We start from the raw sequence: 15,973 nt of genomic DNA, 5'->3' as shown, positions 1-15,973 counted from the left end.
AATGTTAATACTATCGAGGTATATCAAAGTGTTACATTATTAATCATGATATTCCCTTTCATGAGAAAAATACATAATGAAGAGTTGAGTGATAGTCTTCTAGAAGAAGAGTTCAGCACTGCTTTTCAGATATAATGGAATCACAATACTTTTATTTATTTTTTTTTTCTGGTCATGGGGCCTGAACTCTGGGCCTGGGCGTTGTCCCTCAGCTCTTCAGCTCAAGGCTAGTGCTCTATCACTGGAGCTACAGCGCCACTTACAGCCTTTTCTGTTTATGTGGTACTGAGGAATCGAACCCAGGGCCTCATGCATGCGAGGAAGCACTCTAACACTGAGCCACCTTCTCAGCCCTCAAGTTAAATCTTTTAGTAGGAACTGTTATAAAAATAATCTTACCACCAAGTGCAATACACTTAAATATGAGTTTTCAGAGCTGAAGGAGTTCAATGCAATTGGGTGAAACATTCACATAAATTAACATTATATGTCCTGCGAACTGATGGATGTCTCTCTTGGACCCTACAGCTCGTGACATCTCTATTAGAAGCTCAATGAGACATGTGTATTGTGTGCTACAAATAAAAACACAGGCAGGAATCACAATTTATGTTCTTCTTTCTAAAACAGATGAGTGATTAACTAATGGAAACTGGAAGTACCCAACACTTTCCAAGCTAAGAAACTGATTGAGACCTTTTCACGTTATCAATACCAATAGTTCCATATTTCATTGGAAAGTAATTTTAATAGAAAGAAAGTGGAAGTTTCAGATACCACCCACAACAAAAACAAGCTTAGGATACTGCCTAGATTCATTGTCTATCTTGGTGTTTATCTTCATGTGAACTTTACTTGTAACCTAAACCAGCACTTGTTTTTCTGCTAGTAAACTACTATAGTAGTAAGACTGACTGAGCTTGCTCATCCTTAATGAGGTTTCCAGGAAAACAGTCCACATACTAGAAGGTGACCAATTATATAAAGGTTACCAACTGAAACTAAAAGTTCAGATTTGGAAGGAAAACACAAAACAAAACAAACACATCCAGCAAGCAATGTATGTACGGATTCAATTTCCTTCTGAGAAACTACAACAAAAGTAAAATCTGAAAGTACTTTTGACATTAAAATACTGACAAAAGAAACGATCTTGAAATTAAAACAATTACACATACATGAGAAAAGTCTAGGACATGTTCCTAGAGAAGCGTCATTCTTGAGTAGCTCCAAAACCTGCACTTGATGTGGCAGCGCAGCACTTATATCCCCACCCTATGCTGCAGGTGAACAATGATGGGGGGGGGCTGGCACACACAGATACACACACACATGCATACACACATGCAGACATACACACATATACATGCATACACACAGACGCACACATATACCACATACAGATGCATGTGTGTAGAGACACATACCCACACACGTATGCATATATACACAGATGCACACATGTACACACATACAGACACGTGCACCCACAGCCTGGAAGTAACTCCACATTTGTAAGTGACAGCAATGTCTTTCTGTCTGTGTATATAATTGACGGTACATACTACATTCAGTCTGCCTCTGGTTTGGGGTGACTTTAAAATGGTGCTATAATTTATCCAGTTAAAAATAGACACAAATGCCAAGAACTACAGCTAAACCAAAACAACACTCCTGTTTTGTAGGAGCTGGGTCTGGAAGCCCTTGGAACAGCTCCTTTACCCATGGCATTTGAAAGGTGGCAAAGGGAGAGGTCTGCAGGACCTGACGACCACGCTCCCTCTCCACAGCCCTCCGGTCAGTTCTGAACTCTCTCTGTGCGCTGCAGGGAGAAGGCAGCCCCCTCCTGCCGGGACTGGGTGGATGAGCAAAGCGGCATTAACGGCACTCCACACAGCCCAGCTCCACAACAGCCAGGTATGGTCTTTCCCAGCAGATGTGGGGTGTTACTTCATTCATAAATGCCTCTTTGATGTAAAAATAGTGGCTAGAGCAAATGATAAGCCAGGTGCCAGGACTCATGCCTGTAATCCCAGCTACTCAGGAGGCTGAGATCTGAGGATCACGGTTCAAGGCCAGACCTGGCAAGAAAGTGCGTAAGATTCTAATCTACAATTAGCCAGCGAATATCTGGAAGTGGAGCTGTGGCTCAAATAGTAGAGTGCCAGCCTCAAAGGAAAAAGCTAAGGGACAGCACTGTGTTCAGGCCCCCTTCCTCCCCGCCACACACACACACACACAAGAGGAGTTGGAGGAGGAAGAAGAGATAAGTAGACAATAAGCAGAGTGTGAGGTGAGACCTTCATGTCTTATTTTGCTTTTTTCTGCCCTGGCATCACAGAGGCAGGGAGGGTCCAACGCAGCTGGGATGTGACTGTGTTGGGGTCCTCATGAAAACCTCTAGCTTTGTTTTTCTTTGATCCTCACTGAAAGTAAATAATTTCCACAGGGTGATAATTATTATGATTTATGGATCTGATTGGCTGTGAATGACATCACAGGAATATGATAGATTCCTGGGGCTCACTGAAGTCAGTGACACCTGCCTTTGATAAATACAGCCGTAGAAACCTATAGGACTGGATAAATTATCTTGCATTTGAAGATAATCTGATGCTAGAGGCCTTGAGAGCAGTAGGGGCCTTCTTTCCTCCTGCCCCGCTTAGTAGAGACCCAACTAAGTAGAGAAGTTCAAGAAAAATCAATCCGCCTCTTCCACACCATCAGAGAATAAACACAGCATGCTGAATGGATTAGGGAGACATGATTGCATTTTTCTTCACAAATAAGACAAGCTCTCTCTTCTCTCTCCCCTCCCCCCATCTCTCTTCCCTTTCCCTCCTGTCGCCCCAGTGGTGATGATGCTACCTGGTGCGTTTCAACGGACCAGACACTCTCCATGGAATGATGACGAGACCCCTCGGTCTCCTGGCTCTCCTTTCCTTCAGTTCTGCACAGAGCTGTGTTCTCACTGCACCTTGTGTGGACAATGTCTTGCAAAGGCAGAGAGCATGTCAGGGGTTGCTAGTAAAAGGACTGCTTAATTACTATCATGGAAACTCTGAAGTTTTGCCAGAATTCTATGGAAAATTCCAAAGGTTCTTGTCTACACAAGAGTCACTCCTAAGCTTTCTGTCTTTGAGGTAGCAATTGCTATAGAGCTATTATTTTTCTAATATGGAATTCTCAAATAAAATATGAAATCTTAAACTTGCATATCAGAAAGAAGAGCATTTGAGAGCTTTGTAAGTCAGGGTGGACTTGAACTCACAGTCCTCCTGCCTCAGCCTCCTCAGTGCTGGGACAAATGTGTGCCCCACCCAGGCTCCGTCAGAGTCACAGACTTGTGAAAATGTCTTCAAGGACAAGGGTCTGGGTTTCAATGGCATTTTATAAATAGCAAATAATAATAAGAAATCAATTTGGAGTTCTGTTTCAAACTTCAATCATGTGGTTAAAAGACAAACACGGTAAGCCGTGTGCCAGATACAACGGCACACAATCTGGAAGGAAGATGACCAACAGTCACTTCCCGTGGGAGACAACCTGCAGAGCATGTGTATGTGTGTACACAGGGTGTGCGTGCACACCTGCTGGGGACCAGACCTGAGGTGTCACACAGGCCAAGTACACACCCTTCTGCTGAGCTCAACCTTTAACCTAACGTGTAGTTTTGCAAAGTGCTTTCACTTGGTCTTGGTTTATTCTCTGTGTGCTAACGGGGTACTACAACTGTACTTTCCTTCGCAGAGATTTATCCACGGCCAGACAGCAAATGTGTGGCTCACAGGGACCCGCGACCAGGGATGTGTCCACCTCTGCCCCGACTTCTGCTCTCCCATCATACGGAGGCCACCAAGTTAACCTAATGCGCCAGCCACTGAGTGTCCCGAGGCTATCCAGTGACAGAGGAGCCTACATCACCCAATCAAAATAATTTATTCCTCATCCTGAAGCAAGAGCCCAAGATCTTGTTGAAACCAGGATTGTAACACAGAGTGACACAATGAATTTTTCAAATGAAAAGGTCTGCAGAAGAAATTAAAGGATAAGAAGACTTCAGTCAGAGAAAGAACTGGCAAAGACAATAATGCACCATTAAAGAAACTCCTGGGAGCCAAGTATGTGGTGGTCAAGGCAGCTCTGGTCATCACCAGTGCCATCAGCAACTCCCGGGCATCAGCCTCACACTCGCCTGGATGCCACTCCAGCCTCCAGGACCGCCTGGCAGCATCCGGGTCTCCCCACAGGAAGACGCACCACCACGCCCCTGCCCTGCAGGCTCAGAACTGCCCATGCCTTGACACTGACCCGCACACTTACGCAGACACAACATCGCTGGGAAAGCTTTATACCATGCTTCCCAGTATCTTTTCTGCCATGCCACCTGCACTCCTCTCTGCCACACTGCCTAGTACTCTCTGCTATACTGCCTGCAGTCTTTCTCTCTCCACAACTTATAAGGCATTGGCCACCACCTTTGCAGACCAACTAGAAACTTCTCTTAATAAAGCCAGTCCGAGAAGATGAAGAGTTGCCTACCCTGAATGTCTCAAGCTGCTGATTGATGGCCTCTGTTTCCATGCCAACAGGACCCTGGGATTCCTCGCGCTCCTCCGCCTTCCGGAGCTGGTCAGAGAAGTCTCCCAGCTTGCTGTAGAACTGGCCCAGACGCTCGGTGGTCCCCGCCACCTGCTCCCCGCGGGCCTGCGCGCGATCCAGCAGCTTATGGCACTGCTTGCTCAAGGCCTCCAAGTCCCTTTTGATTCCCACCAGGTCCGGAGTGGGTTCCTCCGAGGCCAGCATCATCTTGCAGGTTTTATTAGCATTGTCGTTGCTCGCCATGAGGGCTTCTAGCTTCTTCAGAAAGGCTTGGATGGCCTCCTTTTGATTCTGCAGTGTGTCCATGTCTCTCCCCACGGGGGCCATACTGTCCAACTCATCATCACACTCTGCAAACTGGGAGAACATTTCTCGGATGGAATTCTGGAAGTGTCCGATGCCTTGAAGTTTGGTCTCTAGAAAGGAACACCTGTCTGCCACCTGCTGGCTCAGTGAGCTGTGCTCCTGGGCCAACGTCTCTGCCTGCAGTAAAACCTCCGCAGCACCATTTGCATCCGTGGCCCCCACCACGAGGTCTTGGACAAGCCTTCTGGCCAGGTCCACCTGCTGCCCCACGGCCTGCAGTGACCTCTGCTGAGCCTGCAGCATGCTCAGATGCTTGCTGCTGTGAGCCTGGGGGCCTAGAGAGTCATGGACACTCAGCTGTTCCTTTGCACACTGCAGCTGCCTATCAGCATCTCTGGAAACTTCCTGGAACTCCTTCCACCTCTGGGCCATGTTCTCCAGGGAGGATTTCTTGTTGTGAAGCTGCTCGGTGACTAGGCGGACCTTCTGGACCACAGAGGTGCTCTCATCTTTAACAGTCTCCTTGTCCACCTCGCACACGCTGAGCAGACACTCAGCTGTGCTGCTCAAGAGCTCCACTGTACCAAAGTGCTGGTCCATTTCCTTCTGCAGAGATTTTAACTTAGCGAGAGAGTTCTCAGTGTCAGCGGGATCTAGTCGGAATGCCACTTGGTTCAGACTGTGCTGGCACGCCTCGATCCAGGGCTGCAAGGTCTCCAGATGCGCTCTGTACTTGAGCGCTTTCTCCAAAGCATCCTGTATCTTGCTCTCTCTTTCTCTGGCCTGCTGCTTGAGTCCAGCCCAGGCGGTTTTAATGGTGTTGAGCTGCAGCTGTAAGGATGCCTTCTCAGCTCCTTGCGTTTTCAGTAGCAGATTCTCACCTTCTGCGATGGTTTTTTCATAAACAGTCGACTGGGCAGTCAAAGTTTGGCCAAAGTCTTTCTGATCTTTAATTAAGGACTCCAGGACATCAAGTTTAGCTGATATTGGGTGAAACTTGACTTGCTCTTCTTTCTTGGTATCCAGCCAAGTCTGGAAGTCTCTGGACATTTGTTGAAATTGATGAGAGCTTGCACAGGCTGACTGAAGGTGCTGGACGTGATTCTCTGAAATGGAGGAAAGTATAGATATGTTTGTTTTACATTAAGATGGAAATGCAATCTATAACAAGACAATTTTTTTAAAAAAAATCTCCAAGTGAGATCTGCCTCAGAATTTGGACAGGGTTGACTCAAAGTCAAGGCTTCTGGCACTGACTACATGAGCTGCAAGCAAACGAGTTATGGGCAAAGAAAAGCAGCCAGAGGCACATACAACAGTAAAGGATGACTGAGGCAGGAAGTAGAAGGCAGACAGGAGAGGAAAACAAAGAAAACGGGTAAAGATGCAGTCATATACACATGGCCTATTCCAGTGTCTTCTCTGGTCCAGAGCAGAGGAGAAAGAGTGGTAGTGTTCTAGGTTATGTTGATGAATAACCACCTCTTATCAAATATGACTTTTGGCTTCTGTAATTCTGGCGGTACTGAGGAGGTCTGATTATGTATTTGGTCTAGCAGCTCTGAAGAGATTAAGCCAGGTACTGCCCCAACCGTTTCTATGTGCTACCCTACGTTGCTTCTGGGTCCAGTAATTAGCCTGAAATGATTGCTGTAGTCAATAATAACAATTAAAAAGTCCAATCAGTAAAAAATATAAGTTGAGTATTTATTAGGTGCAAAGCCTAGAAACTACTGTTATTTTTCAGACAGAAAAAGCGCAGCAACTAATGTGCCCTCCTTCAGCAAGTCCGGCCGGCCACCCACTCCGCAGGCCTTGTTTGGCTCACAGGCTCCGGCTCCGCTACCTAGCAGCACTTCAGCCACAGCACTGCTGCACAGGTGAGAGGAGGACAGAGACACAGAGTGACGCTGGTACTGGTGGTGTCCCTTCCAGCACTACAGAGACATGGGCAGGAGGGCCTGAGTTCAAGGACAGCCTATGCTACACAGTGTATTCTAAGCCAGCCTGCGCTACTTAGCAAGACCCAATCTCAGTGCCTTGTCTCTACAAAGAGAGAGAAATTCACACATTTTTCCAGAAGGTTTTTCTGTGATAGAATCAAATAGGTAAGAAAATGACAGAAAGTCTCCTTAAGAACTACTTAACTATTTTTTCTGATGAAATAAAATATCAGGTAGGAAAAATATTAACTTAGAATCAGTTTGGAAGCTTGATGCTGGTGGCTCACGCCTGTAATCCTAGATACTCAGGAGGCTGAGATCTGAGTATTGAGGTTCAAAGCCAGCCTGGGCAGGAAGTTTGTGGGACTCTTATCTCCAATTAACTACCAGAAAACCAGAAGTGGAGCTAAAAGTGGTAGAGTGCTAGCCTTGAGCAAAAAGCTCAGGGACAGCATCCAGCCCTGAGTTCAAGCCCCACAACTACAAAAAAAAAATCAATTTGGAAGACCCCAAATTTTAAATCTTAATGGGCCTTCATTAGGTGGATTTTGTCAAAGGCTATACTTCTCTGTCCTATGCAATCTGTCCTGGACCTTCACGTGCCAGGCTCATCACAGACCTGTGCCGCCCCTCATGCAGCCTCTCTTCCACCTGGTACCCCCGGGATCCAGGGTGGTCAGGAACTGTGCCCCATGAATGTGTAAAGAGCACACAGACAAACCTGCTTTGTGCTCGATGTCGTTGAATGACTTCATGACGCCCTCTAGCTGCCTGGTGAGCTCCGCTTTCAAGTACTCCTCTCTAACCAGTGCTGACAGGTCCTCGCTGAGTGCCCGGGCCGCTTTTATCTGCTTCTTTTCTTGCTCTATTTCCTGCTTCAGCTTTTGGGCCATTTCCAGCTGCTGGTTCACAGCGCCTGGATGGGCACTCACGGCCAGGCAGAACTGACTGTCCAGCTCGGCTAGCTTATCGGAAAGGCTTCGCAGCAGGCTCTGATACTGGGTGCTCTTCACAATGGCTTGGTCAATCCGATCACACCTGTCACTCAATTGTCCCGTCAGACCATCCCACTTCTGGGTCACAGTGGCCAGCTGCTCCTTCACCACACCATGTGAGGAGAGGTCCTCTCCAGGTCGGCTCAGGATGCCTTGCCCGGCAGCCACCAGCTGCTCATACTGAGGCCGCCGCGTGTCAAATTCTTGCAACAGGATCTAAGGAAATAAGGCAAACACGAACAAAATTATAGTATAATTTTACAAAACATGACTTTCAGCATCCAGGAGACAGAAATGGTACCTATTTAGGGGTTTTAATGTTTTTTGTTAATACTTTCCTAAATTTAATTTAGAGGGCAGGGTAATTAGTGCTAAGTAAACTAATTCAAAGTGTTTCAAGATGACATCCTGTCTAAAATAATCACATCTGCCACTGGAAATGAAAAAGAACAAGTATTCTGGGGATGCTGCTATTGGAAAGTTCATACTACACTAACGGTACATCTGCCTTTCTCTACTTGCAGGATGTATGAACTGTTCTTTAGCATCCTGCATTAAAGAAATCTCACAGTAATAACAGTGTTAGAACACACTGCATTCATGTACTGGTTTCTAAGGTTTTTAAAAGATAAAACTTTAAAAGTGGTAGCTGGAAAACATGTCACTCAGAATGCACCAATTTAACATGACTCTCATCAAAGAATTGAGCCAAGATTTCTTTTAGTATATTTCATCTCTTTTTAAATGTTTACATCTACCTTGTATTTATCCACCTGTATCTGGTAGATTACTCTCATGAGTCAAATATTTCTCACCAGATATTTATTTTTCTCTTTGTTTTCATTCTCTTTAGATTATGAACAGATATGAACTAGTACCTGTAACTCTAAACTCCTAGGCCTGACTCATTTTCATCAGCTGCAGAGCCTCCTTCTTTGTTCTGAGCACGCTGTTCACACTTAGTAACATCTAAAACCACAGCAGAGGCTTCTGCTGCTGTACTGTGCACTGGGCTTCCACTGCACAGGGTCTGCCCTGTGGAGTCCTCTTCCACTGTACAGGGTCTGCCCTGTGGAGTCCTCTTCCACTGCACAGGGTCTGCCCTGTGGAGGTCTCTGCCCTGAATCAAAACTCCTGTGTGGTCCCCTGTCCTTTATCCTCTTTCCATTCTGGCTCCTCCACAAGTTTTACACATTTCCCTATCTACTATCACTATCAAAATGAATAAAACCTCAAAGGGGTACTTTCCAAGCAATAAAAACCATGGACTAGCTTCTCATAAAAATACTCCTAAAGGATCACATTAATACTTCAAAGATGGCCCACAATGCGAGCAACACACTGAGGCTGCCCCACACGCAGGCTCCAGGACCTTCCTCTGGGAAGCCTCATATTGCACCTCTCAGAAAGTCACAGCTTTGGGCATCCCAGGAACCATGTGTCTCAGGAGGACCTGAAGCATCCCAGGCATCCCCTAATGCCATCAGAGCCTCCTGGTCACAGCTTGAGGATTCATAATGACAGTGTTTGCCCTGGTAAGTCTCAGCACTGCGCCTTGGTTGTTTGGATCATCCGTCAGGCACTGTTCTTGCATGCTGTCCTTGCGTGCTCACCCGAGCCTGCTGTCTTTACACGCAGTGCTCACCTGCACCTGCTGTCTTTGCGTGCTCAGCATGTTTGGGTCAGTTGACAAGGGTCCCAGGACATTGACCATCAGCTCCTTCTCCACAAGCCACTGTTTTAACTGGGTCTCTGCAGTCTGGAATTGGGTTAGATTATTGGAGGATTCTTCCAGCTTTTGCTGTCTATCAATTGTCAACTGGTTGAGTTCTTGCCACTTGGAATCTTAAAGAAAAGGGAAACATTGGTATGTGTTTTTTTAATACATTTAATACAACTATAGCAAAGGATCTGAATCCAACTTTAGAAGACTATGAGGCATTCGTTAAAGTAAACAAGACACTGAGATCTCTTAATTCCTTTTACAAGTCCTAGAATATCTTATTCAAATTCTACAACAATCTGATCTTTGATTCCTGTTCTTTAGTATCAAATCTTTATCTATTTCAAAGCAACTGGCCTCCAAATCTGAATATTTATCTCAGTAATTCTCCTCCATTCAAATCATACATTGACAACCAGTTGCTTGGGCTTAGGTGTGGCTGACCTAGTAGAGAGCCTGCTTGGAAAGCAGAAGGCCCAGAGTTCAAATCCCAGTATTGTGAAAAAAAATATGACTGTTGGAAAGGTAGTTGGAGATCTTGCTGATGAAGTGTCAGTCTTTAAGTTCTTTTAAAGGTTATATTCTCTCTCATGTCACTGAGATGCAGTCATTCAAGATTCATTATTTATATAACTCTCTCAGCTCTCCTATCTACTTGATTCCAAAAACCATGATGATAATGAAACTCAGAAAAGAAAATAAGCATTACTGGGCATGGTGTTACTCAGGGCCTACTATTTTGCTAGCAGGCTCCCACCATCTCTAAAAATTCATCTCTTATTTGGCATCTCTCTAAAATGCCAATTATCAGAGCAATACAATTTGAAATATGTAAAATACAGTTTCTAAAACATTAAAGAAAATCCTAAAATGAGTGAATCTGTTGGATATTTTCTGAGAAAGATTACACTAGTAAGGAAAATGAAGCAGGCTCTGATCTCAGCCTTGGTGAGCGGCAGCACCTACCGATCTCTGTCAGCACGCGCTTCCACTTGGGGGCCTCTGGAGACTCAGGACTCTCCTCCACTAGCTCTGTCAGTCTGTCTTTCAATTCCTGAACCTTGTTTACATTTTGCTTCAGTTCTGCTTCAAATGACTAGAAAAAAATTATCTACATTAAAGTATGCCAACATCAAAAGACCAACCAGTATGGTAGCTCATTGTTTTCTAGCATAACCACAGAAAGAAGAAATCCGTGGTTTAAGTCAAGCATGCGGGTTAGAACTCCTCACTTCTTCTTCTCCCTGCATCTTCCACTCTGGGACAGAGGACCCCCCCACACAGGAAAGCTACAACCATGGCACCATAATGTCTCTATCACATGGGAAGAATTACAGATTCTCACATAAGACACACTGGAAACCCTAGATGACATCAGTAAGATTGTCATCATCAGTCAGAAATTCAGCCTAGAAAGGCCACCCCAGTCTACTGGCAGAAAGTCACTGTTGAGGAAAGCACCCTTCAGAGCTCAGGCAAAGGGCCACGATGTGTATAAAAAATTTCCATCATTACTGGCATGGAAACCTATTTTCCCAATCACAATGACTCTAAGAAAGAAAGGAAAAGCATGAGCTGCTTTCTCTAATACACTCAACCCTCAACTAAATCTTTTCCAACAGTGGGTGGGCTAATACCCCAGACTGACTGATTTAAGGTGACAATTTAAGGTGACCCAACAGTCTGTTCCTTCTTACAATGTCAGAGTGCAGAAACTGCAACTGTTACCATTCATCTCTAAGTACAGCACATTAAATAAAACTGCCAGGTTGTGGGCGGAAGGGAGGAACACAGCACAGAGCTGAGGACCCCCAGAACTTCTGGTGTCCATCACTGTCCTCCAATCTCCCCAGGTGTGCTATAGGACCCACCTTGTTCTGCTCAACCTGAGTCTTCACACCTTCCACGTCGGTAGGTGTTGGTGTCTGGTGCCATTTTGTGGCAGTTTTATTCATTTTCTGTAACCACTGCATCATTGTGCTTGATTCTTCCTGAGCCCGTTGCAATCTGGAGAGTTTAGAGCTCAGTTCTGCCAGCCTGTCCTTGAGTAAGAGGCCAAGGTCTTCATAGCCATGGCTTATGTCAGTCATGTCCTTTTTAATGGATGTTAAAGCTAGGAGTAAGAAAAAAGTACAATGACATGATCAAGCATCTGGAGTAGAGATCTAGAAATAAAAGTTTTAAATGATTTTCCCTTGCATTTTCCATTATTAAGTCAACAATGAAAAACCAGAGACGGCTTAGAACCAAAAGGTTAGATGGTCCTAGTGTTATTTAGTGACAACAAATACCTCAGAGACACTTCATAACACAATTGAGATAAAAGAGGCATTTTTCATGGAATAAAATTGTCAAATGAGAAATCTACAATTCTTCAGTTACCAAACTCAATGTATTAGTGCAAACGTTATCCCAAGTGACAAAATATCTAACATTAGGCAAAAGGAAGGAAATAAAATGAAAGGCCCAACTTCATTACTGATCTCATGAAGATATGGACAATGTTCACAGAAGATTATATAAATACCTTTATGGCCATTGTAATTATCCAATTAAAAGCCACTTTAATTCATGTGAAATTTCAATATAACTACTATTATCTCCTCAGGATTTCTCTCTCAAAAAGTAACAAATAAAAAGTTACATTAATAAACAACCATGTAAAATTAACATTCACCTTTATTTGCCAAAAAATCTTGGGTGTTTGAATCTGTTCCTTCACCATTTAATATTAATCCACCTGTAAAAATAGTAATAGTTAAGCAATCATAGTTTCCTCTAGTATTTCTATGCATTAATAGTAGATGGTGCTGAACAAAAACTCATAGCAGTAATCATTTTTAAATGTAACTTAATTACTCAACTTCAAAAGCAAACGAAGATCCAAAATTTAAATATCAAACTGTACCCTCTTCCCTATACACTTATATATATAATATGTATATATGTGATTATGGAAAATATATGTCTGTTGTAAAGGTATGTATTTATAGTTTTTGTCATTGTTGAGGCTGTAACCCATGGCCTTACAGACAAAGCATGCACTGTAACACTGAGCCCCACCTCCAATCCTGTGTAACTTATTGTTAAGGTAGTGAAATTATCAACTACTAAAATTACAAAAATTAGTTGTTACATGTGAACTTACAAGAAGTGTGGTAAAGTTATTTTATAGCTAAAGTTACATTCACAGTAAAACTACTAAAGTTCAGAAGGTGCTCAGTATGTAACACTGCTGAACAAGCCACGGACTGACCGGAGAGGGTCAGCCTCACATCAAGATGGAGACTATGTGATGTGCCTTCAGTGTTTTCACAGGCTGAATGGAGGCCAAGCAATGTCAAGGATGTGACAGACAAGTGCAACATAGAAGCAAAAGGAACGCAGCTCCCTCAGTCCAGCCAAGAGGGCAGGGGAGGTGGGGAGTGTGTGTGTGTGTGGGGGGGGTGCCCTGGGACTGCCTGGGTGACTCAGCTGCTTTAATCCTAGGCCATGACCCACTGTGGGACTGGACAATCATTCAAACCAGTGCCAATCAACTCCTGACTTTTGAGACCCTGGTGGGAGGGAGCTAAAGACGCTCAGCAAACACAGAGGACGTCTAAGTAACTCTAAGCAACTGCACTCCTTTCCCACATCAGAACATTTAAAGTTCAGCTAGGCTTCCTCAGACCCACCTGGGGGCACATCACAAAGACATTTCTTAAATGGAAGTGGGAGAACAAAACTAAACAGAAACATTGTAACAGCTGAGTCTTAAGTGATGCCTCATTAAAGAAATCCCAGTGTGGCTTCAGGTGGGGCCCAGGGTCCTGTGGATGCCCCACCCCATACCTACCACAGCTGGCAGCTACCAGGAGCCAGGCATTCTTTTTTACTACATATGTAAGAGGGGCAAAAACTACAATATGTAAAACATGACAGAATTCCTTTTCTAAAAAAAAATACATCATTTTGGGAAATCTGTTTGGGAGAGAGAAAGGGAGCAACACTGCACACTCTGGGCATTCCTTGAAATGGGGTTGAGTGAAAAAGTGGTTGGATGACAAAGCCAGCTGGACCAGGGGCCCATGGTAGGGCCGGCAGGCCAGAGGCCTGGTGGGAGGAGATAAACCACAGAGGGAGCTCAGAGACTCTCAGAACAAAGATGGGAGCTGGGCCTTTAGTCTACACTGGTGTTTTCTGAGATCTTTATACACTATGTTTGAAACTAAGAAAACTACACCTGTGCGTTCCCACACAGTATCAACACTGCCTCCCCTGGAGCAGAGCCGGGCTGCAGGCGGCCTGCTAACCTGCTATGCATTCCCTTCTTTGGGAAGAACGTGCAGGACAGAGTAAATGTGACTAAAACAAGAAAGAAGAGCCCTTTTCTTCCAAGTTCTTTTCCAGGAGATTACTACACTCATTTCTTTATCAACAACTATAATGAGAAAAGCAGTACTTCCAACAGAATTTCAAAGGTCCATTTAATGAAAAAGCCAAAAAATATGAACACTATTTTCCATTATCACACTCCTTATTCATATTAGCATATTCATGTAGATATGTTTTATGTGTAGTATTTCATAAATGAAGCACGAAGAGGGATCTGCATTGGAGTGGGACATACACTTTCCCTGAGGGTTTGCACTGTTTTTAGGGACACCATTTTCTCCTCACTTCCCCCGTGTTCTTGAGGCTACCGTATGCGTTGACTTGAAAACACACAGGTAATAAGAGAAAGCACTTACCTGGTTTAGCTGCAGCCATGGCTTTGGCTGGCGTGCTCAAGGTGCTCATAAGGTTACACAGAGAGGACCCACTACTGCTGACTTTCTGAATGTCTGTACTTTTTGAACTCCACTCTTCCTGTAATTTCTTGAAATAAGAAAAGTCTTCTTAATATTCTCAGAGTTGCACATTATAACTTAGGTTCTTAAACATATCTTGAAGTGGCAATGGCTGAGCTCTGATCTGTGGGCCCAGGCGACTGTTAGCCAGGCTAGCAGGGAGGGCGAGGGCGGGGCCCATTCTGCATTCTGCTCCCAGCTAGGCAGATGTAGGGCTCTGCCTGCAGTCATGGGTTCTGAAGTAACTGTTAACTGTAAGTTCGTAGGACTGTCCACTGGGGTAATATCTGTATGACTGTAAACTATGTCTGTCCTAAAATGAGATGTGCCCCAAACAATAAAACTAAACATGTGGAAATCAAAATTGCATCCGAAAGTTATTTATTTTTTAGTGCCAGTCCTAGAGCTTGAACTCAGGGTCTGGCTGATGTCCCTGAGGTGTTTTGCTCAAGGCTCTATCACTTGAGCCACAGCTCCACTTCCAAGAGTCTCACGATTGTCCTGCTTGGGCTGACTTCAAACGTCAATCCTCCGATCTCAGCCTCTTGAGTAACTAGGATTATGGGTGTGAGCTGCCAGCAACCGGCTGAAAGTGAGTTTTCATCATCTAGATTTCAATCAATTTTCAAATCCTCCAATTTTAAACATTTAGAGAGGAAAATCTGTCATAACTAGTCATAACTTTTATAACTTGAGCATTATTTGTGCAAGAGACTCAACTTCCATCTTCAAATACCGGCTAAGGGGATAGATCCAAGCTAGAGTCAAATTCTTTGGTGAAGGGGACTTTTTACTTCTTCCTCTGAGGAGTGGTATAAGAAGTGACTCAAAGTACAGATCTACCACAACTCAGTTCACATATCTACTAAAAAGTCAAATTAACTGAAAGATTAGATCCTTCCTCAAAGGATCAATTAAATATCATAGCTTCCAAAAGTCATCAAAGCCTATAGAGAAGACCTAACTTTGTGATTCTAGATGAAAGGAAGCTACCTTGCATTATAACACAGGCAGACATAAAATACAAGTCACCTGAGTTTCTTCCAGAGATCTTTCTAAATCCTCAGCACCCAGGGAAGGCTGCACTCCAGGAACTTTCTCTGTTGTTTCTTTTATCCATGACTTCAGTGTTTTAACAAGGACTTGGAAAGCTTCTAGCTGTTCTTGACAAGAAGTTAGAACTTGTTTTCTAGTTCAAAAAAAAAATCACACCAGAATTTAAGCTGTAAAACGAGAGGCTCTACAAAATGAATCACACAGCCCTAAGTGAACGCTGCCATGCTGGGCTTCCATTACACTAGCCTCCTTTTGGCACTTGCTGGTGGCAGTCAAGTGGGCTAGATTCCTGCCTCTTCCTTGGGTGGCACTCAGGGATAAGAGAGAAGGCAGGAAATCTGCATCCTGAGTGCAACAGCTCTCTCTGCCATGGAGACTCAAGGGCTATTTAAGATTTTACCACTATCGGGTTCCATGAGCCTTGATGTATTCACTTCATCTGGTGCTTACTGCCCACAGGCAAACCAGAAGAGAAAATGTACATACTTCCCACACATAAGGGCACCTTCTGGTTTC

The 15,973-nt window shown here is 44.2% G+C and overlaps 1 protein-coding gene across 14 annotated transcripts in view; it reads right to left on the bottom strand.

Moving 5' to 3' along the window:
- Positions 1 to 15,973, bottom strand: part of Dst (dystonin) — a 311,344-nt gene that overhangs the window by 79,723 nt on the left and 215,648 nt on the right. For all 14 annotated transcript variants that reach the window (XM_070017230.1, XM_070017235.1, XM_070017233.1 and 11 more), the window contains 8 exons: positions 15,434 to 15,590; positions 14,303 to 14,429; positions 12,247 to 12,309; positions 11,441 to 11,682; positions 10,536 to 10,665; positions 9,492 to 9,691; positions 7,573 to 8,062; positions 4,543 to 6,014 (listed from right to left, as the gene is read on the bottom strand). In XM_070017230.1, coding sequence (XP_069873331.1) covers positions 4,543 to 6,014; positions 7,573 to 8,062; positions 9,492 to 9,691; positions 10,536 to 10,665; positions 11,441 to 11,682; positions 12,247 to 12,309; positions 14,303 to 14,429; positions 15,434 to 15,590 — 2,881 coding nt within the window. The remainder of the gene's footprint in view (positions 1 to 4,542; positions 6,015 to 7,572; positions 8,063 to 9,491; positions 9,692 to 10,535; positions 10,666 to 11,440; positions 11,683 to 12,246; positions 12,310 to 14,302; positions 14,430 to 15,433; positions 15,591 to 15,973) is intronic.

Source organism: Dipodomys merriami, unplaced genomic scaffold, assembly GCF_024711535.1.
Source record: "Dipodomys merriami isolate MVZ:Mamm:240054 unplaced genomic scaffold, mDipMer1.0.p SCAF_122, whole genome shotgun sequence".
NCBI lineage: Eukaryota > Metazoa > Chordata > Mammalia > Rodentia > Heteromyidae > Dipodomys > Dipodomys merriami.
This window is presented reverse-complemented; position numbering and strand designations above follow the sequence as displayed.